The sequence below is a fragment of the Colletotrichum graminicola genome (genome assembly GCF_000149035.1).
Source record: "Colletotrichum graminicola M1.001 genomic scaffold supercont1.12, whole genome shotgun sequence".
Lineage (NCBI taxonomy): Eukaryota > Fungi > Ascomycota > Sordariomycetes > Glomerellales > Glomerellaceae > Colletotrichum > Colletotrichum graminicola.
The window spans coordinates 624,760-649,169 of record NW_007361016.1 but is presented as its reverse complement, the minus strand read 5'-3'; the positions used below and the strand labels follow the sequence as shown (position 1 = coordinate 649,169).

At 54.0% G+C, this 24,410-nt stretch overlaps 8 protein-coding genes across 8 annotated transcripts; 4 read left to right on the top strand and 4 right to left on the bottom strand.

Moving 5' to 3' along the window:
• Window positions 1-414: 414 nt before the first annotated feature.
• GLRG_03984 (uncharacterized protein) lies at window positions 415-6,221 on the top strand (the record flags this gene model as incomplete). The annotated part of the gene is made up of 8 exons (XM_008094669.1): window positions 415-1,092; window positions 1,143-1,162; window positions 1,232-1,714; window positions 1,763-1,809; window positions 1,860-3,921; window positions 3,974-4,750; window positions 4,803-5,050; window positions 5,101-6,221. 8 exons carry the CDS (start codon window positions 415-417, stop codon window positions 6,219-6,221), a joined length of 5,436 nt encoding a protein of 1,811 aa, XP_008092860.1.
• Window positions 6,222-6,806: 585 nt separating this feature from the next.
• Window positions 6,807-8,324, bottom strand: GLRG_03983 (uncharacterized protein; the record flags this gene model as incomplete). The annotated part of the gene is made up of 2 exons (XM_008094668.1): window positions 6,807-7,947; window positions 8,020-8,324. 2 exons carry the CDS (start codon window positions 8,322-8,324, stop codon window positions 6,807-6,809), a joined length of 1,446 nt encoding a protein of 481 aa, XP_008092859.1.
• Window positions 8,325-9,112: 788 nt separating this feature from the next.
• GLRG_03982 (LSM domain-containing protein) lies at window positions 9,113-9,515 on the top strand (the record flags this gene model as incomplete). The annotated part of the gene is made up of 3 exons (XM_008094667.1): window positions 9,113-9,224; window positions 9,321-9,434; window positions 9,490-9,515. The coding sequence occupies 3 exons, from the start codon at window positions 9,113-9,115 to the stop codon at window positions 9,513-9,515; spliced, it is 252 nt and encodes an 83-aa protein (XP_008092858.1).
• A 167-nt stretch (window positions 9,516-9,682) lies between these two features.
• GLRG_03981 (methyltransferase domain-containing protein) lies at window positions 9,683-10,832 on the bottom strand (the record flags this gene model as incomplete). Its single annotated transcript, XM_008094666.1, has 4 exons — window positions 9,683-10,113; window positions 10,203-10,288; window positions 10,345-10,355; window positions 10,482-10,832. The coding sequence occupies 4 exons, from the start codon at window positions 10,830-10,832 to the stop codon at window positions 9,683-9,685; spliced, it is 879 nt and encodes a 292-aa protein (XP_008092857.1).
• A 956-nt stretch (window positions 10,833-11,788) lies between these two features.
• Window positions 11,789-12,797, bottom strand: GLRG_03980 (uncharacterized protein; the record flags this gene model as incomplete). The annotated part of the gene is made up of 2 exons (XM_008094665.1): window positions 11,789-12,697; window positions 12,750-12,797. 2 exons carry the CDS (start codon window positions 12,795-12,797, stop codon window positions 11,789-11,791), a joined length of 957 nt encoding a protein of 318 aa, XP_008092856.1.
• Window positions 12,798-18,510: 5,713 nt separating this feature from the next.
• GLRG_03979 (uncharacterized protein) lies at window positions 18,511-19,498 on the top strand (the record flags this gene model as incomplete). Its single annotated transcript, XM_008094664.1, has 4 exons — window positions 18,511-18,709; window positions 18,811-18,839; window positions 18,899-19,042; window positions 19,115-19,498. 4 exons carry the CDS (start codon window positions 18,511-18,513, stop codon window positions 19,496-19,498), a joined length of 756 nt encoding a protein of 251 aa, XP_008092855.1.
• A 742-nt stretch (window positions 19,499-20,240) lies between these two features.
• On the top strand, window positions 20,241-21,703 carry GLRG_03978 (Cys/Met metabolism PLP-dependent enzyme; the record flags this gene model as incomplete). The annotated part of the gene is made up of 2 exons (XM_008094663.1): window positions 20,241-20,468; window positions 20,648-21,703. 2 exons carry the CDS (start codon window positions 20,241-20,243, stop codon window positions 21,701-21,703), a joined length of 1,284 nt encoding a protein of 427 aa, XP_008092854.1.
• Window positions 21,704-22,043: 340 nt separating this feature from the next.
• Window positions 22,044-23,605, bottom strand: GLRG_03977 (uncharacterized protein; the record flags this gene model as incomplete). The annotated part of the gene is made up of 7 exons (XM_008094662.1): window positions 22,044-22,113; window positions 22,169-22,401; window positions 22,467-22,500; window positions 22,556-22,853; window positions 22,904-23,172; window positions 23,226-23,281; window positions 23,354-23,605. The coding sequence occupies 7 exons, from the start codon at window positions 23,603-23,605 to the stop codon at window positions 22,044-22,046; spliced, it is 1,212 nt and encodes a 403-aa protein (XP_008092853.1).
• Window positions 23,606-24,410: the final 805 nt, after the last annotated feature.

Below are 24,410 nucleotides of genomic sequence, written 5' to 3'. Positions count from 1 at the left end.
GAAGCATGGGGGGAGTGCTTTGGCCCTGACCGCATTCTGCCTGCATCCCATGTCCCTCTTTCTGGTGGGATGACAGCGACGCAAATTGTATAAGATAGCTTCGATTCCCATCATCCTTTCTCAAACCCTTATCACTCCTGCGTCGGTATCCGATTTCACCCCTCTCATATCGTCCTGTTGCCCATGAATCGATTCAAGTCTGCTGCTGTTTGCTCATTGTTCTACCGCACTCCAGGAGCTGCCGTTCTTGAGCTCCTTGTGTTCAAACCCAAAGTCAACAAACCCATTATCAAGACTACTAACCACGCAACCGGCCTCTTCCGTTGAATAGCGTTTGTCCTGTACTTACCAAACTTCATTCCCAATCAACCCTAGAAAAACCCGGACAGTATAACAGCCCTCAAACTCACCAAAATGACCATCCCAAAGCTGCAGGAGTTGCCGGTCCCTCATGGGGACCTGGTCAACTACATCCACGATCACCCAGAGAAGAAGATGGTTGATATCTTGGGGCCTTACCGCAAGTATGAAGCTCAGCTTCGATCTGTCTTCGCCCAAGATCGACAAAACCCTGCCCTCGCTGACCCCCATATCAACCTGTTGCCCCTCTTCACCGAGGATACCAAGAACATCAAGACACGCGCCCGATTTCTCGCCGCCGAGACCCAGGAGGAGAAAGACCGCTACATCATGGTCCTCCCGGACGGCAAGCGCCGTCCCGATGGCTCTCCTGCCGTGGTCTCCGGTATCACAGAGTTCCAGAAGAACTTCAACATTTTTTCTGAGTCTTCCCTTATCGACATGAACTGGGACAACGTTGTTGCTGCTGGGTCATCCGTCATCGACACCCTGCTGCCAGTTCCGCCCGAATTCAACACATCCAAACGCAAGCTTCGCGAGTACTACCACGAGAAGTTCTGTCCGGCGTCTGACGTTGACCTGTTTCTGTACGGTCTCACCCACGAAGAGGCTATCGAGAAGATCAAGGAGATCGAGGCTTCAGTCCGCGATGCTATTCTGAGTGAGGTCACGGTTGTGCGCACGAAATATGCCATCACCATTGCCTCTCAGTACCCCACCCGCCACATTCAGGTAAGCTCTGGTTCTTCTTTATCAGACCCAATCACTGATCAAAACTGAAGATTGTTCTGCGTGTATACAAGTAGGTCAATATTTTACTAAGAGCAGCTTGGCGGCCGATGCAGAGATGACGACTAACGCCGTTCTTCAGGTCTGTAGGTGAAATCCTCACCGGATTTGACATTGACGCAGCAGGTGGCGCCTACAACGGGAAGCAGGTCTGGGTTACGCCCAGAGCCCTGGGAAGTTTCATCACTCAAGTCAACCAAATCGACCTCACCCGCCGAAGTCCCTCCTACGAGAACCGGCTTTCCAAGTACAGCCACCGCAACTTCGAAATTTACTGGCCCGAGCTTGACCGCAAACGCATCGATCCCACCATCTTCGAGCGCAGCTTTCAAAGGACGCTCGGCTTAGCAAGACTCCTGGTCCTGGAACGACTCCCCACACAATCTGTCCGTGAGACGTACCTTAACCAGAGAAGACAGGAGAGAGGCCGTCCGATGGCGAACCCCTTCAACCCCCATCGCCTGAATGGGAACATCAAAGACAACTACGAGGACGAAGTTGCGGACTGGGTTGACGAAAATGATGTCTCCAATTATCACACTTTCACTGTTCCATACGGTCGGTAGTATGTTGATATATCCATTCTATTGACTTCCTCAACTAACCCAAACAGCTTCCATGCAAAGAAGATTGAAAAGCTTTGCTACACTCGAGATCTGCGTGAGTATCTTAGCTACCAGATGTCACCTTCTCACTAATAATGATTTCAGTTCTGAATGCCGAGTGGAACCAGCATGAGAACAGGGAGGTATATCTCCACCGGCATCCCGCCTTCTTCGGTCGAGTTGAGGATGTTATTGAAGATTGCTGCGGCTGCTGCCCAAAGCCTGTCACGCCTGAAGAGCTCGAAGTAGCCGAGAAGGAAGGCGAGATCTATATCTCTGGCACAGTCTCCTTTCTGATTGATGATCCCGGTCGGCAACAGATCGGTTCCTTCAACCCCTTAACCGAGGACGACTGGACCGACATGGCATACGTGGGAAACACTGCTCGCTTGTGCCAGAGCATCGTCGATGGCGATGTCGATGAGGTTCGCGATTGGCTGTCACAGGAGGGCGCCGATCCTAACAAGCGAGACTACACTGGACGTACGCCCCTCCACCTGGCGGCGACCAGCTCCACGCCCGAAGTCGTGCGTTGTCTTGTCCATCATGGGTCCCGTCTGACTGCACGCCTTGCCGACGGCAGGACAGCGCTGCATCTCGCTGCCGAGCGTGGGAACTCCGACATGATCAAGATCCTGATGGACAAGAGTAACCTAAACGAAGCTGAAGAAGAGGAGAAGGCCGACCGCCGTCGCAAAGAAATTCAGGCCAGGTCGCAGCATGGCTCTGGCTCGCAGAAGATACCTAACCGGGTCGACGAAGACATGGGTGCGAAGGGTGATGATGATTCGGGCGAAGCTTCTGACATTGAGGTGATCGACGCGGGCAACACCGAAGCAGATGAAACTTCTATTGCCACTGGTTCGTTCGTTAATGTCCAGGATGAGAACGAGAAGAGTATGGAAGATCTCGTCCTGGACGAGACGACCGATGGACCCGATTTCTACCAGATCGACGTCTTGGCTTGGGACGTACCTTGTTCACCTCTTCATCTTGCCATCTCGGAAGGGCATGAAGATGCTGTCAAGGTTCTTTGCGATTACGGCAGCGACGCTCTTCTTCCCGTGAAATTTCTCGACTCAAACAAGCAGCCCAAGGCGGCTATCTTGACGCTGGTACTTGCGCTGTCACTTCCTATCGAAAAGGCCAAGTCGATGGCTCTTCTACTGATGAAGCTTGGCGCCAGCTCATCCCAAGCCGACATGGATGGTTGTACTACTTTCCATCGGTACGTTGAGAACGGCAACCGGGAGATGATTGACACACTGTGGGAGAACGACAAAGTTGGCCTCAAGACCGCGCTGAACCACATGGTTTTTGTTGACTGCCGGAATCCTGCGGCAATTGCGCCTATCCATACTGCGATTGAGAATGGTGATTCTATCCTTGTCCTCAAATTACTGGAGGCTGGGGCCAATCCCCAAATCGAGTTCGATACGTGGCTGAAGGCGGCTCAGTTTTCCAAGGCGTCTGGCAACCTTGGTTCATATGAGAACAACAAAAGGCAGTTTAACGCATGCAACGATCAGCCACTTATCGTGGCGATCCAGAATTGCTCTGACCCCGAGGTGGCCATAAGCTTGGTCGAAAAAGGGGCGGATCCCAATACATTGACAAAGAGCTCCTATTCTGCTATCGACCATCGGCACCTGAGACATTACCACAAGGGTCAGACTGCACTTGACCTTGTCCACCATCAGCTGGAGTGTCTTCGTAGTTACACGACCGAGAAATTTACCCAGCCGAAGCCCGAGCTACCTTTGAGAATGGACGAGTATCTCCAAAAGTATGAAGCAGGATCTTACCAACACTGGCAGGTATCGGAAAACATTCATTGGCTTAAGATTGACCATAAGACACAACAAGAATCCTACGAAAAGAGGAAAAAAGAGCACGACGAGCGCAAAGGCACCATCGAGAAGACGCAAGCCATCAAGGAGGCCATCGCATCGCTTGAGAAGCTGGAGAAAGCCATCATCGCGAAAGGAGGCAAAACGATCGAGGAATTGTACCCTGACCTCAAGTTCCCTGACAACGGGAGTCCTGACAACAGGTTTTCGAACAGCCACACATTGGAGATGAAGAAGGTCAACGACTACGGCTTTGTGTTCTCCTTCCCTGGTGCTACTGATGTAACTGAAGCTAGGAAGTCTGCGTACTTGGAGCTGTAAGTACACGGGGCGGCTGAAATACTCTGGTGGATGCTGATTCTGCAATAGCTTCGAGGCCGCTTGGTCGGGTGATGTCGAGAAGATCAAATCGTTGACGCTCCAGGCCTGGGGCAAGAACCAGGAGGAGCCGCCACTGAACATCTCAGTGAACGACAGTGATGGCAACACCCCGTTTTCATTGGCTTACCTCCGAGGCCACCAAGATGTTGCATCGGTCATCCTGGAGATTGTCATGGCCCAGTACGCACCGGAGGATCAGGAAGCAACGCGATACAAGTTGGATACTGGCCACTCCGAGGATAATGACGACGATGAGGCGTACAAGAGCGATGTTGACTCCACCGATGACCCCAAGATCATCTCTGAAATACTCGACAAAAAGTTCACCATCGACAACATTGGCCAGGTTTCAATGCAGGTCAAGTCCATTGTCAAGCCCTTGGATTTTCTAGCCTGGAATGTTCACACCTTCACGATCGAGGACGACAAGGCCATAAGCCACGAACCCAGACAGACTTTGTTCAAGTTCGTTCTGCAACACGACGATCATGCCGGGTTGAAGACGCTTCTTGACATGGCTAGCCGTTTTTCTGAACAGAAGCTTGTCGGCAGGGTTACTGATGAAGATGATATAGATGGGCACTTCTCGTTCCCCGAGGACGACTTCCTCTGGGCTGTAAAGAATGGAAAGACTGCAGCTCTTGCAGAGATCATCAGTCGAACCGGTGCCGGAATTCCCCTTGACGACCTGGTCAAGAAGAGTGGAGTTGAGATGAAGCAGAAGCGGAAGTACTACCAGGGTCTCACGGTTTACGGAATGAAGAGGTGAGCCTATGCATGTTGGAATGATATGATAGTGTGCTGACCCGCATCGCAGGAAGGATTGGGCAACGGCCGGACGAAACACGGTGGTCCGGTCAACTGGAGTGAAGACACCACCACTTCTCCACGCTGCAGCTGCCGGGAACATCCAGAGCGTCGAATGGTTCCTCGGCGATGCCCCTCATCGACACTACGTGGAGTTTGGAAAGTCAAAAACAGCCCTCGAGGACTCGAGGCTGAAACACATCAGCCAGGCACCTGGCGGCTTTGACCGGGCCATCTCCAAGTGGCTGGGTATCCAAAGTGAGTCTTTCTTTGCTCCTGCACCCGGGCGAGTCCTAATGTGGAACCAGACGAACTTGCTCTCCATTGTGCTGTGATGGGTCCTCCAACAGACAAGACCAACGACGTCATCAAGTATCTCGTCCAGGCGTGCCCCAATTCCCTCGAGTACAAATCGACCCTCGGCGATACACCTCTATGGCTGGCCTTCCACTTTGGTAGACTCGAGTTCGCAAAGACCCTCATCAAGGCCGGGGCAAACCAAATGACACGTAACAATTCTGGAGATAACATAATACACGCGGCGCTGTTCGCAATGCCGAGGGCCAGTGATCTTGGTCCAGTTCTAGAACTCATTGACCCCGGCATCATCGCTCACTTATTCCAGCAGCGCAACAATATCCACGAGAGCGGGACGACGCCGTTACATTCGTGGATTACCGCCGTCTGCGACTCGCGCAAAACGTATCCGCCCTACTACTACTTGTACAAGAAGTACGACAGCAACGAACAGATTATTGACGTCCTAGACTTGCTTCTCAAGCTTTCCCATGGTGCTGAACTTGAGATGCTCAATGGTGCAGGCGACACGCCCCTCCACACTGCCGTCATGTCCAACGACAATCTCCTGGCCGAGGCTTTGGTCCGATACAAGCCCAAGCTTCTCTACCGCGAGAACGCCGTCGGCCGCACCCCTGCCGAGATCGCCCGCGAGAATGTCACCGGTGAGAAGTTTACAGCACCGGGACCCGTTAGGCTCAACAGCGGCAAGAATCCCACCGATTATGTCAACAGGCCCGTCGAATCCTTTGTCAAGGCAGACGACGACAAGGAGAATGGGAAGAACGGCTCTTCCAAGCTCTCCAACAAGCAAAAGGTCTGGGAAAGCATACGCGTCTTCCTCGAACGACACCCGGACAAGCGCCGCCTTGTCTCCCTCAACGAGGCCAACGACGTTGCCAAGCGGCTGGGCGAAAAGTACAACAGGGCACGGTACTTTAGCATCACAGCGCGTCAGGACGAAGACGCTGACCCGGCGGAGAATAAGGCCGGCAAGGAGGACTTCGCGTCCATGATGCGAACCAGCGGCAGCGGGCGCACGTGGTCGTTAACCGATCACATGGAAGGCATACCTGGGTGGTCGTGGCGTGGCAAGGGTACTCGCAAGAGTTGCCGTAGGCGATGGCGATGAGTGATCGGCCCGTTCCTCCCGCACGGTTGGAAAGGACCGGGTGGCCAGGGCGTTTGCGGATTCGAATTCGAGGTTCTTTAACGTGGCTGATACTGAGTTATTCCATCACATCGTCTCGGGATATGTTTCTTTGCCAGGGGAACTTTCGGGGGGGCGACTAGCTGTAACAGAATGGATTGACAAAATGGGAAAATGGCAGACAACGTCGCGCTAAAATGGCGATCCTCCGAGACTGGTGAGGAGTTGGTTGTAGTGAGTTTAAAAATGTATCCGTATCTCAGAAAGATAGGAAACGGTTGTCACCTCAGGGGTCGGGACGACATGGGTTGAAGGCCCAGAACCTTTTCTCCTTTTTTTCATTTCCTTTTCGATTCTCAAGCTACCAGCATCGTGTTTCCTGTAGCCCGCCTTCCCATGAAACACAAAAAGACCGCTCGGAACTCCCGGGTATCTCGAATAAAACCTAGCTCTCCGCCTGCCTCCCTTTTTGATGCGCGCCTATTATCCATCTTAGCTTCGCCTGGTTTCCGACAACTGGGGGGTCCCCCCTATCCAACAAACTTCCGATAGGCGAACCTGAGCCCCTCATCTTATGTAGACCTCAATCGTCTCCATGTCGCCGATGTCCGCGTCCTCGACCGTCATGTCCTCCTCGAGCTCGTCACCGTCAAACATGAGCGAGATAGGCGCGTCAGCGGCCAGCCCGCGCATTTTGCGGAACAGTTCCATGATAGTGCCAATGGTCGTCGACGGCCGGACTGACGTCTTGAGCGGCTCATCCGTCTTGGTCTTGAGCAGCACCTTAATTTTCTTCTCGGCCTCTTGTTCGACAGCGGGTGTGCCCTCTTCGTTCCCACCCCCTTCGTCGTCCGAGTACTCGCCAAGGTCGTGCCGCCGCCTCCGGGCCTCCTGTCGCTCATGTTCCTCCCATAGATCACGCGTCCACATCTGCATGTGTACGTTGGTCCAGTCTTCTCGGAACCCCTCGTATGCAACTCCGCCCCCGTCCCCGCCCCCGCCGCTCTTGCGAAACGTCCCGGCGAGGTCGAGACTATGCAACGTCGTCCAGTCGTAGAGCTCGTGCCCGCGCCACGTGAGAAAGACGCTCTCAAGCTCGGAGCGCGGCACGGCGGCGCGGCCATCCTGAACATCGATCCAGGCGTTGCGGAGGACCTTGAGGGGCTTCACGAGAGTGAAGCGAAACTGCTTCTCCTTGGTCCCTGGGATGTCAGAGGTGACAAAGACATTGACCGTCTGATTGGCCTCCTGCTCAAGTGCTTTCTTACGCTCCATAGCGCGCTGGACGTATTCCTTGAACTCGTCATCTTCTTCTTCTTGCTCCTCCTGCGCCGCGGGAGCGTCTTCGCCTCGTCTTCCTTCGGCAAACGGGTCATCGTCTTCAATGACCAGGGGCGAGACTTCAGGCTCCGAGGTTTGCCACCGGGACCTGGGCTTGCGTATGGGTGAGGCGTCATAGATGTCATCGTCGTCTAGCGGCCGAGCATCGTCCTCCTCGTCGTCTTCGTCATCGCTGTCATCGATCGAGATGACGGGTTTTATCGGTATCACCTCCTGTTTCCGCGGCGTCCGCGAAGCGGCGGCGCGGGTTATGCGCTTGGAGGGTGTCTCAGTACCGTCTCGACGTTTTGTCGGGGAGGGTTTGCTTCTCGACTCGGGCGACTCGTCGCTCGTTCGCGAGCGTTTCGAGGGAGGCGTGCCGGGCTCTCTGTTCATTGGAGCCATGTCAGCGTCGCTCAAGATGCAACATCAAGGCTCCGGGTAAAGGGAGACTCAGTACCTAGCCTCCTCCTCGTCCCTCCCGCCGGGCTCATCGCTGGTCCTCGACGTGGGTTTCGTCTCGCCATTTAGTGATCGTGCTTGCGAGCTCTTCTCTCTCTCCGCCTGTTTCCTCTTCATGCGCCGTTCCTGTTCTGCAACCGTAACAGGAAAAAACTCGGCGGAGCGCTTGAAAAGACTAAGGCCATCGTCGTCGTCGTCATCGTCTTCGTTGTTGTCCTTGGGCGCTGGCTTTGGATCCGACTTTTGGCGCAGGGCGGTGGGTTTGAAAGGGAGGCGCCTCTTGGGCTTTGCCGCGTCGGCCATGTCTCTCTTTGGCTTTTGTTTCTTTTTGTATACTAAGCAGACGTATGGAAATTTTCGGTTGTCGTTATGCTATGCGATGGGGGTTGCAAGGGTGGCGTGACGGAGAAGAAGTTTTAACACGAATGTTGGGACCAATTGAACACCTGCATGCAGAGAATGGTTTTATAGCTGTGGGATTTTGGAAGACTAATACCTTCCAGGCCACAAAGGGGAAAGCACCGGAGGCTGTGCCTGAAAAAAAGAGGCAGCGGACAGAGTCATCACGAACCAACGCGACGAAGTGGGAGGGAGAGAAGGCGTCCTCGAGCGCATACCTGTCTTGGGACGGGATGGGGGAGGAGCGTTGTTTCCGTGGTGAGAGCAAATATTGAACTACTGGACCCCACAGGGAACCCTGGCGCTGGTGGTTCGCCATGCACGCTGCTCGGTGGTGGGAGTGCGCCGCTCGGGTAGCCTGACAGTGCGAACCATGCTGGGAAAGCTAGGCTCAGGGAGGGGCGAGGGCTCCTCAGTTGGCCCCAGGCAATTTGTATCAAACAGCTCCCAGCGAGAGACTACCTAGGACGAGGTACTTGTTAAGAAGTACCCTTTTCTTTGTGGTCGACTCCGCCCCAGACGCCCGTCGTCGCCAGCTGGCAGCAATTCTGCGAACATCGTCAATTAATCTGTTTGACGTCCGTTAGCCTCACTCACATCAACTTAACGACTCATCGCACCACAACTGTACAATCGAGTGTGCCGACAACCACCCGTAACCCACCCAAACTACAAACAAACAAACACCTGCAATGGAGAATGGAAACATCAGCCAGGGCGAGGGCAAGGACCCTTCCAGCTTCCTCAGCGACATCATCGGCAACCCCGTCACCGTGAAGCTCAACTCGGGCGTCGTCTACAAGGGTGAGTGAGCCCTAGTCCCCTGCTGGCTTGGGGAACGGAACGTGACGAGAAGACTTGTTGCTTTTATGCGGCCGCGCTGACGTGATGCCGTCGCAGGTGAGCTGCAGTCAGTCGATGGCTATATGAACATCGCTTTGGAGAAGACGGAGGAGTACGTCAACGGCGCCAAGAGGCGGTCGTACGGCGACGCGTTTGTGAGAGGAAACAACGGTGAGTATATTATACCTACATCTCATGTGTATCTGAATGCTGATGAACCTCATAGTCATGTACATTTCTGCCGACTCCTAGGGAACGGCGGATGGACAAGTCAACCGTGGATTGCGAAAGAGGACCGGGGGCTCGGGGCAATAACATCCTCGAGCATTATGCTGGCCAAGAGGCGCTGTATGCACAAAATATCTATGAAATCAAAACAGCATATACCACCACTACCAGATGCTCGCCTCCGCGCGCACCTACAGCCTCGAGGTCCACGCCAGATACGTAACCCCGTGCAACAAAACTTCGCCCTTCTCATTCCTCTCTACGCTCTCCCCCGTCACAATAGCATCGAACTTCTCCTTGAACACCCTCGCTGCGTCCCCTTCTAGTATGGCGATCTGGCTCAGCGTCCGCAGCCGGTTCCACAGGGCCTCTGGAGTCAGCCAGACTGTGAAGGGAACCTTTTCCTCGCCCAAGGGCACCGAAAACAGCGGCATTTTGCGCCCGCCCTCCATAATGACGTCCTTGACGGCGCGCAGCGGGTTCGAGTCGAGCTGGTTGTCGAACACGTCCTTCCAGACGAAGTCACGAAAGCGCGACTGGCCGTCGGAGCCGAGGCTGAAGACGAGCTCGTTAAGAGCATTTTCCCAGGGCGTACTAGCCTTCCAGTGTTGCGGCTTGTTGTCTTGTTTGCAGGCAGTCGTGTCAGATGGGCGTTGCGGGTTCCTGGCACTCTGGCACTGCAGGACGGGGACCTTGGGAATGGAAACTTACATTCCTCAATGTTCCAAATCACACCCAGCACGGCAGTGGGCTTCAGAACGCGGTGGATTTCCTTCAGAGCCTCTGGTGTCGCGAACCTATATCCCGGTGTGAGCCATGTTCGAAGTCATCCATGCCACAATGTCCAACTCACCAGTGAAAGGCCTATCCAAGAGACAAGAGTCAGTCACCGTCTCCCCTGAGGCTGTCCGGCCGCCAATCTCATCACGGCTCCCTCCCCGCTCGCGTGTTGCAGAGAATAAAATACAGAGGGAAAAGGAAGAAACTGACCTGCGCAACGATGGCACCGTCGGCCCACTCCTCTCCTAGCGGCAACTTCGCCGCAAAGCCGTCCTTTACCTCGACCCCGGGCAACCCTTTCTTCTCGAGCTCGGCGCGCATGCCCTCGTGGGGCTCGACGGCCACGATCTCGAACCCCTCGTGCCGCGCCGCCAGCACTTCCGTCATCTTGCCCGTCCCCGCCGCGAGGTCCAGGACGCGTGCATGAGGGACGTCGGCGAGGCGCAGGTGCGAGAGGAACTTCTGGGTAGCCTCGGGGGAGTACGAGGGCCGGTAGGCGTCGTAGGTGGCGGCGTCGGCGAAGCCCTTTGCCGCACCCTGGTGGAGGGTAGTGGGTGACATGTTTGCCTGTTCTCTTGATCCCGAGTTTCTAAATATGTATCTTGGTTCGAGCCGTGGAGTGTGGTTTGGTTAGTCTGTGAGGCACGAGACCTACTGCTCAGAGGGTGTGCGTGTTCGGGAACGAGCTTCGTTGACGTGGGCAAAGAGGATCCGAGGCAGTGATGATGATGCAATCGCGCGATGTTATGTACGAACAAGAAGAACCAATATCCCCTTTGAAGGAGCAAATCCCTGGGGTTCTCTGCGGTAGCCCGACCCTCTCTCTCTTCCTCCCCCACGTCTTACCGGTACATCGAACGTGTGGGGCAGGTAAGTATGTGTGTGTGATGCGGGGGAAGTGGGAGGTGGCGGGGTTTCGAGTCGTATAACCGGCTCCGGTACCGAAAGTCGGACATACGCCGAGGGTCGGAGTGCAAAGGTGGGAGCCGAGCACCACTAGCGAATGTCGATTTATATAAACACACCCACTCCCCTTCTCTCCCTCACATCATATATACGCCTATCCTTCAGGTCCTTTTCCCACGCTCATGGTCTGGAGGTGGGGAGTAGAGAATGATTGGGCAACTGAGCATTGCGAATTCTGTCTATTGGAATTCTATACAATTGTCGCATGGTTAACGATAGTCTTTTCCCATGCAAATGTGCGACAGTTGACGAGAATTCCTGCCTGCGTCATTGCCTGATCGTTTTGAATTACCCGGACGCCATCATCGTATGGCACCTTTGCGAGGCCGCCGATATCTCCTTCTTTTCTGCCGCCGCCATTGAGGCAGACTAGCCAATGATGTAGTGAATTTATTAAATTCTGATGAGTGAGAAACTCACGTAGAATAACGAAAAAGAAGTGAACAATACAAAGGTGAAAAGACCGCTATTCCATCAAATAATGCTGATTCCACTCTGCTATCACTTCAGCTGAACGCCTGGATGGCTCGGCGTCAGCGCTGATGACAACTCTAACTGTGACGCACACTGCTGCTTCCGCTACTACTGCCACTGTAGGAGCGCTGGCGGGCGATGTGGTCGTTGGCCGCGAACTTCACGTGGGGAGATGAGGGCAGGATAGCGTGGTCATCACTGAAAGTGTCTGTCGGCTGTTGAGGGTCGGCAAAGGGGTCGGAGAATTCGCTGAGAGGAGAGGCCTGAGGAAGACCAGAGTATCCTTTATTGTCCTTGGGAGGTTGCAGGTTACCCTTGTTCGCGCGAACACCATTGCCAGTCCGGGGCTGCGAGTTGTTTTCTTTGGCGTTGCGCGCGTTCTTCAGGTGGCGGTTGACGGGGGGTGCGTGGGCGGGCATATGGACACCGGCGCCGTTGTATGGAGAGCGGTCGACGGGGCTTAAGGAGCTTCCTGACTCGTCTGAGGCCTCGGATATGGGATTGCTACTTCGGGGGTGATACGTGTTGTAGGCAAAAGATTCTTGAGGCTTGCCCTCGAGCTGGCTCAGGGCGTCGGCTCTGCTCGTGCCAGGATTGTAGGTAGACTTGGGTCGATATGTCTGAGGACCGATTTCGGCACGAGAAGAAGAGCTAAAAGTGTCGGAGACTGAAGAGCGAGGCGAAATAGGGCCCATCGAGACATACTTGCCCTTGGCTCTGGCTGAGTTGGGAGACGGTTCGCTGGACGGCGTGTTGGGACGAGATATCCAGATGCCATCAACCTCGATACCAGACTGGATGGCGCGGACGCCGAAAGGGACTTCGGATTTCTTGCGTGGAGGTACTGGGAGGCCGGTTGACGCGAGCTCTGCGGCATGCGCTCTCTTCTCGGCATCGATTATCTCTTGCCTCGCGATGTACCGATTCATCCACCATAGCTTGATAAAACCGATAACGAAAACGACGCCGATGGCGCAGGCCAGAATCTAGGTAACTAGTGTTAGCCATGCTGAGGTACAGGTACTGAGTACGACTTACAAAGGTCATCTGCTGCCATAGCTCCCAGGATACGAAGAATTGACCCATCTCGAATTAGGAATGATTATTGATGGGAGTAGAAATGTACTGCCGTTTGCTGAATGAACGTGCTCAAAGTCCGAGCAGGCAAGCGAGGAAGGTGCGTGCTATCAGATAGATGAAAAGGTGAGATGATTATAGATGGAGCACGACTTCCTTCTGGAATGGGAAGGGAACCCAGGCAAACGAAGAGTCCCTTTCCGGCCGGATGAGTCTTTGTGCCTGAGTCTTTGTGCCTGAGTCTTTGTGCCTGATGTTTTTTATTGCTTAGCGATCGGGCAGGCTTGGCGTCGGTTTATACGAATGCGGTGAGCGGCAGCTGGGAGGAGCGGTACCAGTGGCGAGGTTTCGTGTTGTTGTTTTCTCTTTACCACGGTGTATTGTGGAAATACGAGTATTGGTCAAGAGTGATGCAGAAAAGCCGGAAAGTCTGAGGGAGAAAGCTGCGAGGTCGTCGTGTATCAGTCGAGCAGAAGGCGAGTATAGTATACCTCGTATGGGCAACAGTGAATACAAGAGGCGTCAACGGACTCTCGGCGGTGAAGAGAATTAAAGCATGTATGGGATCTGAGAAATTTGCCCCAGTTGGCCGGACGGATGCTGACAGGTTTTGTATGAAATAGGGCGCATACGGATAGCAACAGCAAACATAACACTTCACTTCCATTATCCCATCCAGGCTGGAGAGCTCATTGGAGGCCCAGGCCTGGACCTCAATGAGCCGCTGGACTGGGACTAGAGCCGGCGTCCGTCTCGGACAGAGAGTATCAGTGGCTGGCCGTCCATCATCGCCCAAGTGGAGTTGGAAGGACGATGGGGGTGCGTGAAGGAACAACAGCATTGATCGAGGACGTGCGAGAGTGAATTACAACCACGTCTGTCGACGACTATCCCGAAGGCGGCTACTCACAATGGACGAGCTTATGGTAGTAAAGCTACCAGGTACTCCTGATGCCCGCTGCAGCCTGCAGGGCATCAGACTGGGTCATCCCTGGTCTTCCACCCCATGTCGCGGATCTCAACAAGCTACTACCGTCGACGGTGGTTTGGGAAACCAGTGTTTCTCTTGCGCTGCCGCTATGTCAGAATGATTTGGATCCGGCAAGGCAAACTGTCCGACTGACACGGGAAGACATGATACTGTAAGGATTGAAAGAGAGGATCCGTAGCTCGACGCCTTCTTGGAAAGAGATTTGCGGGGGATTCGCGAGAGACACAGTAGACGTCGGAAGTGGCCCTCAATGGCCGTTTGCGGAATGCAAGGTACGGCGCTGGGCTACCTTAGCTCTTTGCCCGCTTAGGTAGCGCCGGGGCCAGGGCGGAAGGTAAAAGAACAAGGTAAAAGCCACAGCTGATTTGAGGACCGTGGTCATATTTCTGTCGTCGTCTTTCGTATGGTTGCGGTAGCACGCACAAGAGCCACACTCTGCCACACTCTGCCACACTCTGCCACATTCTTGGCATGTCTAGCGAGCTCCTTTACCCAACCAGAACTTCGCTGCCAGCTCTTTTCCAAATTGGGGCATGTCTTTCTGGTTTTATTGAATACTGCTCTTGTGTTCGAAGCGGATATCAGCACGCCAGCGTCGCACAACAGAAAGAAGAAAAAGCCGAATTCAACGCAATACATAGCCTCGGATTTCTCCTGGCCGTTTCGATCGCACTGCCCCTTCTGGAAAGCACTCTTATGCTGATCTCTTGTATTTACTCTTGCACTCTGCACTAGGTACACCACAGAGTGTGTGCTTTGCCTCACATGCATGGCATTGCATCGTATTGGAGCTAAGATGATGTTGACCTGAAAACGACCGATGGTCTTGGCAAGCCGTAGTGAGAGTGGTACCAAGTGGGACCGGAGAGACGAGAGAGGTCTATTTGAGCTTCAGCCTCTTTGTGACAGCCGTTAGCACTGATGCCGCACATATTCATCGCCCGATATGGTCGGGCGCTCGGATAGGTCCTAATCATTGCATATACGCTTCTTTTCTTGGGGGCCCTGGCGAGTATGGCACTGACCTAGTGCGCTCCAACAAGGTCTGACACCAAGGCCTGGTGGGAACAGACGTCGTCCCGTCGTGTCACACGATGAGATGCCAAGCATGAATGCCCGGAACAGGGGAGATGTGCCCGGGTTCAATGCCAATGTGGGTGCTGGGTCTGGCATTGTTGGTCCTTCGATGGACATTTGAAATTGCCTGCGCCTCAGCATCGTGCAAATCTCATGACATGCCCTCAGTGCGTGAACACTTTTCCTACCTCATCCACCGAGAAATGCCACTGCGGGTTGACAAAGTGGTGCGTGCTGAGACAGGGAGGCCGCCTAATTATTTTGACTAGACCCCACGTATCAAGCGTTTAGAGGTGCAAATCCCGCTGGAATGATCTGGCAGTATGAAACCGGCATCGCGGTTGGCACTGTTGAACCGTGGCCTTACAAAGTAGAGTCAAGGTTCTACTTAGTTATGACGTGCCTGTCGGCCGTGGAGGTTGGGACACTGGCGATAGATCAAGCGTCGTCTGACTAGTACAAGGAACAACGAGCTCATCTTGAATACAATGACATATAATCCGTCCTCAGTCTGCAGTACCATACGCCAGCTTGCGCGTATCTACCGATCATGCACTTGCGATAAGTACCAAGCTCGATGATCTTCCTTTCAGAACGGTGACTTCCTTTGTTTAGACGCATCGATCATCACCCCAGTGCTGAGCTGCAGTTTTGACAAGGGTCCAGTCGACGAAGGAAAATTATTTGGGAACAACTTAGTAGATGGAAAGACTGGAAGAGACTGCGCTGATGCCGAGAAGTTGGTGTTGCGGCGAACTGCAAACCCGATGTTGAACACAAAGGCGTGGCTGAGGCGCAGTCCCAGAACTGGCGGTCAAGACTAATCCATGTAAAGCACATTGGTAGTATCTGAATAGCATCTGGAGCATCTGCAGATACCCCGGCGATCGCCTCGAAACAAAGAGCCTTTCACGTGGTAGATGTGGCAGATCCGACCCAATCCGGCTGATGGTGAACTTGACAATGCCATCACCACTTTTTGCCTTGCGACAGACACGAAATTAGTACGGCAGGTTAGGTAAATCTACCCACCAGGCTTTGGGTGTCTGGGTTCGCCAATGCCTAGAACCAGGCGGCCTTCTCCGCCGTTGGCTGTTTTGTTAAGACATTTCGCGCATTTCCTGATCCAGACGCAAGCCGAGACGGTAGCGTATTCCATGTTGTTTACAGAGTCTCATCGAGAGGGCTGTCCCTTTGTTGAACGAATCCAATGACAAGATGATCCTGCGAATTGGTGTTGAGGTCATGATGAGTGCATTCGGCATGCGGATCTTGGCTTGTGGACAACAGCTCCAATGGTTGTGCCTATCTCAAGGCGGGCATCAGCTTAAGAAGACGCGCATGTCTTCGATGCTTCACAACAGGCGCTCGTTCATGTTGTCTGTTTTCTTCCAGCGGTTGCATTTCCACTCAGAGTCACCTGGGCTGGGCCTGAGAGTTGCTGCATACGTGATCTAAGATATAACCCGTTCCCTGTTTGGGCCATTATATCTTATGGTATCACGATGACTCGACGAACAGCGTTGGCCGATAAGTCACAATTGGTCATGGTGAGAGGTGACTTCGCCATAAGTATCCGTCTAAAAGTCAAGGTACGCCAGCTGTGGTGATAGTACTTTACGGCTTAGGTGTTCGCCGGCCACGACAACAACCACACCTGTTCGCGGCCCGGAAAGTTTGCCGGCCGTCTTCACTGCACAGGGCTTGGGCGATGCATGATGCACAGGGCAGACTCGTTCGTGCACTAGGAACGTTCGGATGTCGTGAAGAAGTGGACGGAGACGAAATGCAGGTCCGCGCAGGGCAGGTGAAGGACAAGGGCAAATCAGTACGCCCATCATCAGGAAGCCTTCTGACGCCCTGGTGCCAAGACATCCGTGGGGCTGCCCACATTCTCTAGGTAGGAAGGGGTAGCCGATATTTGCACTGCACTGCAGACGGAAGTCCGCGGGTAAGTTGGGACTCGGAAGAAGTCTCGGCTTACTTACGTAACAAGGCGCGCTCCTTGGCTTCGACTGGGCTGATGATTTAACCGCTGGAGGTATCGAGCAATGGCGGGAACAAGGTGCTGGAAACTGGGCCGGGGGAGATACCTAGGCGACGGCAAGTGTAACCCCATCGTGCCCAGATTTCTAGCGGAACGGATGGATGAGGCACCTAGAATATTGATGTGTTGCAATCAATGAGGTGTCCCAAGTACCGGTGCACGACAATCGAATGAAATCTTGGAACCATGGTCGGGGGGCGGCTGAAGGACGTCAATGACATATGGCAGGGAAGCATGGGACAAACAGATGTCATCGACCAAGATCCCCTGTCTTGTCACAGGCTTGGCCTGTTGTCCATTAGATTGAATTTGGTTCGGTCGTTAATACCCAGGCCCCGGACAGTTCGTGGTTCGTTCCAAGCTTCCCGAAACTCCCTTCCCATCGGGCTGTCCCTGCCGGTCGTCTCCACTGATAGACGACATGGCCGCGTAGCATTCCAGCGAAGAGGCTGCTGCGATTGTGGTGTGACGTCGGGTGCGAAGTCGGTGATGGGAAATGAAGCCAGGTCCCATTATCTCCGAGTGCACAGTGTAGACGGCCCTGGAGATGACGGTAAGGTCCAGTCCGGCATGCCTCCTCTTTCAGCGAAGCCGGTCCCTTACCTCAACTCACCAACTCATGATCCAATAGTTAGATGCAGCTGCAAGAGGGAGGTCATTCGTCACTTCCGAGTTTGAAGCGCTCCTCCTCCCTCGCTTCTGGTCCCTGCGGGGCAGTAAGTAGCGTGTACAAAGTACTCGTACGTACACATTTTGCTGTGGGTGCGTGGGGATGCGTACCTACCTGCCTAGGCAGATACGGAAGGGGCGGCACATGGAAAGGAAGGAAGTGTGTAATATTCGGGCGACAAAAAAAGATGGCCGGTTGCCATATGGTAGTGGTAGGGAAAAGCGGCCCATCTTCTTGTCACCCGAACGCCAAGTGTGGCCCTGCTGTTGGCGCGGGGCGGGAAGGAGAAGGGAGACATGGCAGAGACAAGCGAAGTGCAAGCGCAGCCCAAAACCTGCAGATTCTCGCCCGATGAGGTAGACAGGAAGGCACCCTCAGCTGACATCTGCACTTCCATCTCCCTCAACCCTCTCATGCCCCAATCTTTCACGTCGATGTATCTTACGTCCCCGACTTGCAACCGCGGCACGCACCTCCATGTTCTCCATTCTCCATTCCCATTTCTATTTACCCAGACTCCAGTTCCAATCCAATCAGCTGTCGTACATCCAAGCCACCATCTGACTGTCACACTGTAACGTCTCCAAAAGCACCGGGGTTAGATCAGCAAACTTCGACCCGACTAACAAGACGGCCAAGATTGCCATATAGTCCATCGCCATCCCGCCTACCCTACCACTACCTACTTACCCTACCTACATACCCCCCGCCTTCTGGGTCCACCCATCGGTTTCTTGTCAAACAGTCCCAGCATCAACCTCGAAACTCCCAACCCAGCCCGAAACAACACCAGTAAATTTCGCTGTCTGCATTTGCATCACCTACCTTGCAAGGCTGCATTTTCACATGGTCTCGACCTCTTATACCCTTGCCCTGTACTATACTGCGCTTCCTATAGCAATAACCCGACAACTCCGCTTTCCCACTACTTTTCGTCATGCCTATTCGCAACCCCTTTGCCCGTCGTCCGGGCCATGCTGTTTTCTCTCCAGCTGGGGATGAGAACCTGCGACCCGACAACCAGAACCCATCGCATCCCGGATTCGAGAAGCAGGACACTGTTGGCTCCAAGGCCTCGTCGTCGCTGAGCGTGAGGAGCTCCAAGAGCCAGGATAACGGGGAATACAAAATGAGTGGTAGGCGCTTCTGCCCAATCGCCCCAATTGATCACCACTCCGCACAACCCAAATGGCGCCCATCGTGAGACCAATTGACTGATTGTTTGTCTGTAACATAGTCGTCAACGACAGCGGAGTCTACCTACCGGTATGCATCCTGCCCACTACCTCTGCAGTCCCTGAGACATGGCTAACGCATTTGTGCAGCCATCCCCAACTGAAGAAAAAGCTCCGTGGCCGCGCAAATATCTCGGCTCGGGTCGCAACTCAACAGACACTCGTAATGACAGCGGTGAGATCGAGCACTTCTCTATTTCGAGAGAGTCTTTCGACTCGTACAGACGGTCATTTGTATGTTTATTCTTCCTCAACAAACCAACGCCGCTCGGTTCGGCGCAGCCGCTGACCACATATGTGCTGTAGGATATCACAGCACGGTCGCCCATTCCTCAGAGCGACTTCCCGGCGCGCCAAAGTCTTGATTCAGCCCGCTACCCCCGACTACCCCGATCGGCGATTGATAGGCGGGCCGACCGGGACCTGCCTACTGCCGATGAAGGCTTCGAGGATGTGGGCTTGGACGACCAGAAGCACCAGCAACACCAACCCAGCCGCATGCGCGGTTTGTTTTCGCGCTTCGGTGACTTAGACCACAAGGAACCGAGCGCCAACTCGCCTAACTCTAGCGTTACGCGCTTCCTGTCGGGCGCAGGAAGAAAGCGTGGTCAGAGCGGGCAAGGTTCGGAATTGGGCACCATTCAGCGACCCGAGTCGGTAGCGTCAGTCGAGACTACTGAAGTCCACTGATTGTACGCCTGCCTTTATTCTCATTTGAGTATTTAGCCACCCGGTGCAAGCCCCCGACGGCATGGTATCCGGCGTTATTGGCTGGGCTACGTCTCTATGTACAAGACGGATTCGCTATGATACCATAAGAACTAGGGCTCATGATCCAGAATCTCACTGGACTGAGCCACATTATGCATGTACGGGTAGCTGCAAGTAAGCCTGAGGGGCAGAGCTTTGAGGCCTGGCGTCTAGAAATAAGCTCTCTAATGATAATGATAACAATTTTGACACTACTCGATGCCATGTGTTTATGAGGACTGTTTGGGTAGTAACGAACAAATAATGCCCTGGCTCTGAAAGTGATTTGAAATTTACAAGATTAAAATTCCGAATGTCGGAGGCCTGGCGGGGACACTTCTGCGTACATACAAAGTGACCCCACCTTTAAATAAGGTACCTACCTAGGTAGGTGTAATGGAGGGGGTTCATCCCGCCGGTCCACTGTTCTCTCATCGCCATCCATGCCGGACGTCGGTGACTCTTAATCCTTCCAAAACTTGTTTCCAATTACCCTTTGACTTCATACCTCGGGATCCTACGAAAGAGTGACACGTTGCCCAGAACGTAGATACATCTTTGGTCCGACCATCCGGTGAAACCTGGCTGCAGCATAGACGGTCACTCCGCCTCATATTCTAAAGGGGAAAGGCCCTCCATAGAGGATATAAGGAAACCCTCCCCCGCCCACGTTCCTGCGCAAATGTCTGGAGACATCCCCGCGAACGGCACCTCGGCCGCTCCCGGGGCTGGGGCCGGCGGCGGCTCGGACCCGTTGAACGGCGTTAGCGGGCTGTCGCTTGCGACGCGCACCGTCCACGCCGACGACGGCATCAGCGCCCACCGCGACGTCGCGCCGGCCATGCACGTCTCCACGACGTTCAAGTACAGCCGCAACCCAGACGAGCTGCAGTCAGGGGGCAATGTCGACGTAGGTCTCCCGTCACCCGGTTCCCGCTCGCTCCACAGCTCGATGCTCCCTGCCCTTCGTTGCCGTTCCTGAGAGAACCAATGAGTAAAGAGAGAGAAGACAGAGCGAGCGAGGGAGAGAGAGAGTTGGGTCAATGGCAATCTGGGATACTAACTTTCGTCTTCCCCATTCTCCAACAGCCCTTGGCCCCGGGCGACACACACATCTACTCGCGCTACTCGGCCCCAAACACAACCCGCTTCGAGGCCATCCTCACCTCGGTCCTCGGTGGGCCCTCGCTGACCTACTCGTCTGGCCTTTCGGCCTTCCACGCCATGCTAGTCCACCTGAACCCGAAGCGCGTCGCCATCGGCGGCGGCTACCACGGCTGCCACGGCGTCATCAAGATCCTTACCAAGCTCAACGGGCTGAAGCAGCTCGAGCTCGACGAGGCGTCGCTGGAGCAGCTGGAAGCTGGCGACGTGCTGCACGTCGAGACGCCGCTCAACCCGACGGGCGAGGCTCGCAATCTGGCGTACTTCAAGGAGATCGCGGAGCGCAAGGGGGCATACCTCACTGTGGATGCCACGTTCGCGCCGCCGCCGCTGCAGGACCCATTCCGGCTCGGCGCGGATATCGTGATGCACTCCGGGACCAAGTACTTTGGCGGCCATTCGGACATGTTGTGCGGCGTGCTGGCCGTCCACCCGAAGCACGCGGAGAAGTGGGTGCAGAACCTGTTCATGGAGCGGTGCTTCATCGGTGGCGTGATGGGGAACATGGAGGGTTGGTTGGGCGTGCGGTCGATGCGGACGCTGGAGCTGCGTGTGGAGAGGCAGTCCCGCTCGGCGACGGAGCTCGTCCGCTGGCTCGACGGAGAGATCCGGCGGAACCCCGCTGGCGTCGTGGGCAGCTTCGTCGACGGCGTCGTGCATGCCAGCCTGCAGAAGGAGGACCTGGCGGATGGTCAGGGGTGGCTGGCGAAGCAGATGCCAGGAGGGTTTGGCCCCGTGTTCGCGATCCTTCTCAAGGACGCTGAGGACGCCAGGAGGCTGCCGAGCAAGATGGAGCTGTTCCACCATGCGACGTCGCTGGGTGGTGTCGAGAGCCTGATTGAGTGGCGCGCAATGAGCGATAGCGGATGCGACAAGAGGCTGTTGAGGGTCAGCGTCGGCGTCGAGGGGTGGGAGGATCTGAGAGATGACTTGGTTCAGGGCTTCGAGCAGTTGGCGGAGGAGAAGAAGAAAAGGGCCTGAGAGCCGTCTGTCCGCTCAACGACGTAATGTTCTGAAACTCCCTAAACCCCTAAATATCTCACTTTGATTGAGAGGTGGTAGGATCCATGCCAACCCAAGTTATCTATGCATGATGAGATTCCTCTTGCATCCTTTGAAACCATGAGGCCTCTTTTGGTATAGAAAGAGACAGGTTGTTGTTCATTCTGTCGGGATAAGTATACACTCTGGCAAGGGTCAAAGTCGATCAGATATATCGCCAGAGCAAGCGCAGCTTAATCCAAGTTGGTCACTACACGGGGTATCTGTCTAACAGCTTCCACCTTCCCAAGTCTCTCTTAAGTCTCCATCCCATCGTTCCCTACAATAAGATGTCCAAAGAGCCGTCTTCGTTCAAGCAGTCCTCTAGCTTGTAGCGGGATGATTCGAGCCTGCCAAAGTGGGTTAGCTGGTGCGTTCTCCTTGCGGGTGAGAATGAGCACTTACGAGAAGAGAATGGATCCTGTGACCATGCAGCGACATGCGTCGCAATAGGTCTTCAAAAGCTCTCTCTCCCCCTTGTCTGCCGCTTCTTCTAGACCGATGGCAGCAGCCTCAAACGCTGCCACAGAGGTGGCTAGCTCGGCTAGGAGGGCGTCAACGGCCTGTTGAGGACATTTGCCCTCGTGCTTCATAATAATGGGGATGGCATTTACAACGCTCTCGCTGCCTTCCTTGGGCTATTCATGTGTATCAGATAACGAGAAAGCGACGAAGATCAGGCAGGGGGGGCGGCGATACTTACGATTTCCTTACGAAGGGAAAGTATATCGTTCGTGCTGTTGATTTTGATTTGATTAGCCGCCGTACTGTTGAGCGGAAAGATATATATACATCCAAACAGCCCTGCTGGTCTCGGACCATATAGTCTGGATCTGTTCCATGTACCGGATGTGCTCTGAAATGTTTTCCGATAGACCGAACCTGATATACTGGTCAACAAGAGATGAGTATCTGATTTCTTGGATGACTGACTCGACGAGAGCGCACAGGGTCCAGACCGCGGCCGTGCCATGGCGAAGCTCTGAATACGACTCGATGCTAGGCAGAGTGCCTTGAAGCCGCATTGTCTGTTCTTCGTGACAGTTGCCAATATAGCGCCGCATCTGGCTCATGAAAACCTGCCTCTGCTCTGTTCTTGGGTCAGCGATGCCCACAGTTTTCAAGGATGTCGAGCCTCACCTTGGGTGTAGGCTTTTTTCAACTCATCTCCAATCACCTTCAGCTCATAATCTGCCTGAGAAAACTGTGTATCCGAGCCAAACTTCGGAGCAAGGCCGAGAACGTACTCGAGCACTCTTATGGTGTTGTCACGACGTGTCTTGGCACGCAGAAGGTTGTTGCTCAGATCCACAGTCCCCTGCTGGTCAATGGCATCGTCCCAGCAGAACAACCAGATGATATAGAGCGCCAGGGTCTGAACTCGATCCCATTCGGGATGAGGGTAGTACCTGCAGTAATCAGCTCAGTAGTTCGAAGAAAACAGGTAAAGAACACCACTGACAGGCTGACGAAGCGGGCGTAATCAGCCCTCCGGTACTTCTCCCGGAGGTTGGGCGACTTGACGAGACTATTTGAAGGGGCGAACGTCAGTAGTATTTCTTCTATTTTACATTCCACATTTTATCGGACTTGCCGGTCAAAAGCATCTTCAACGACGGGAACGAGACGTTCGTAGTTGACGTTGGCCTTGACCGGCCATCCCTTAAGGATGCTGTAGAGGTTTGGGACGTGGATGGTCTGCCCCTTCAGGGCTTCAGAAATGACTCGAGCTTCCTGGGTCTTTGGGCTCATTTTGCTGGCGTTCGTGTCTTTTGCGTTTTTCTTGTAGGTGTCGGCTCGGCCGCGGACACCAGAATGAAAGAGCTGTTGGTCGACACACATCTTGTCGCGTTGTTGTTCGTCCAGAGTTGGCTCATGCACACAACAGCGATACGGGCTGGAAGTGAAGATTTGGTTGTTTCTTTCTGATCCGAGCAAAAGAAATAAAAAAAAAGATAGGACGGCAAGAAACTCAAGTATCTGGTGGAGACTGAAGTAGGAACCGGTAGAACCCTCAGTCAAGCGAAGGCCATCTGGTAAGAAAGGTGAGACTGCATAAGCAAGGATATAAGGGGAGGAGTGAACCAAGAAACTGACGGGATGAGATATGACGAGAAGCGATCGGATAGAAAATAGGAATGAGGACGAAGGCTTTCGGCCCCTTTGTATTCAACTTGGCCTCCATTCTTCTCAACCAAGCACGGAAGGCATCGGTGGCTTGGTGGTATAACACCGTGGCCCGTCAGGTCGGTATGAACCTGGTGATGGAAATCCCACGAATTTCATCTGGATGAAGACATTTGTAGGATGGTATTCCGAGTCTTTTGCTTGCTGCGCACTTGAGCTTTTCTTTGTTGCCCTCTACCTCCATTTGCTATACACTAATAACTCACGAGGGCCATGTCCCTTTCTTGAGAGTCATCCTCTCATTTCTGGATCACCCGTTGGCGCCATATATGTTTGCTAAGTCTTGAATGTCTATTACTTTGTGGACGCCAAGCCATTCTGCCCCTTCATTGTGAAATACGGTAAATAACCGACTGAGCGGCCTCAATGTCGAGGACAAACATGCCACTCTTCTCGCTCCACCGCAGCCCACATTATGATCCCGAACAAATTGCTCAATACATCCATAAAGCTATTGAAA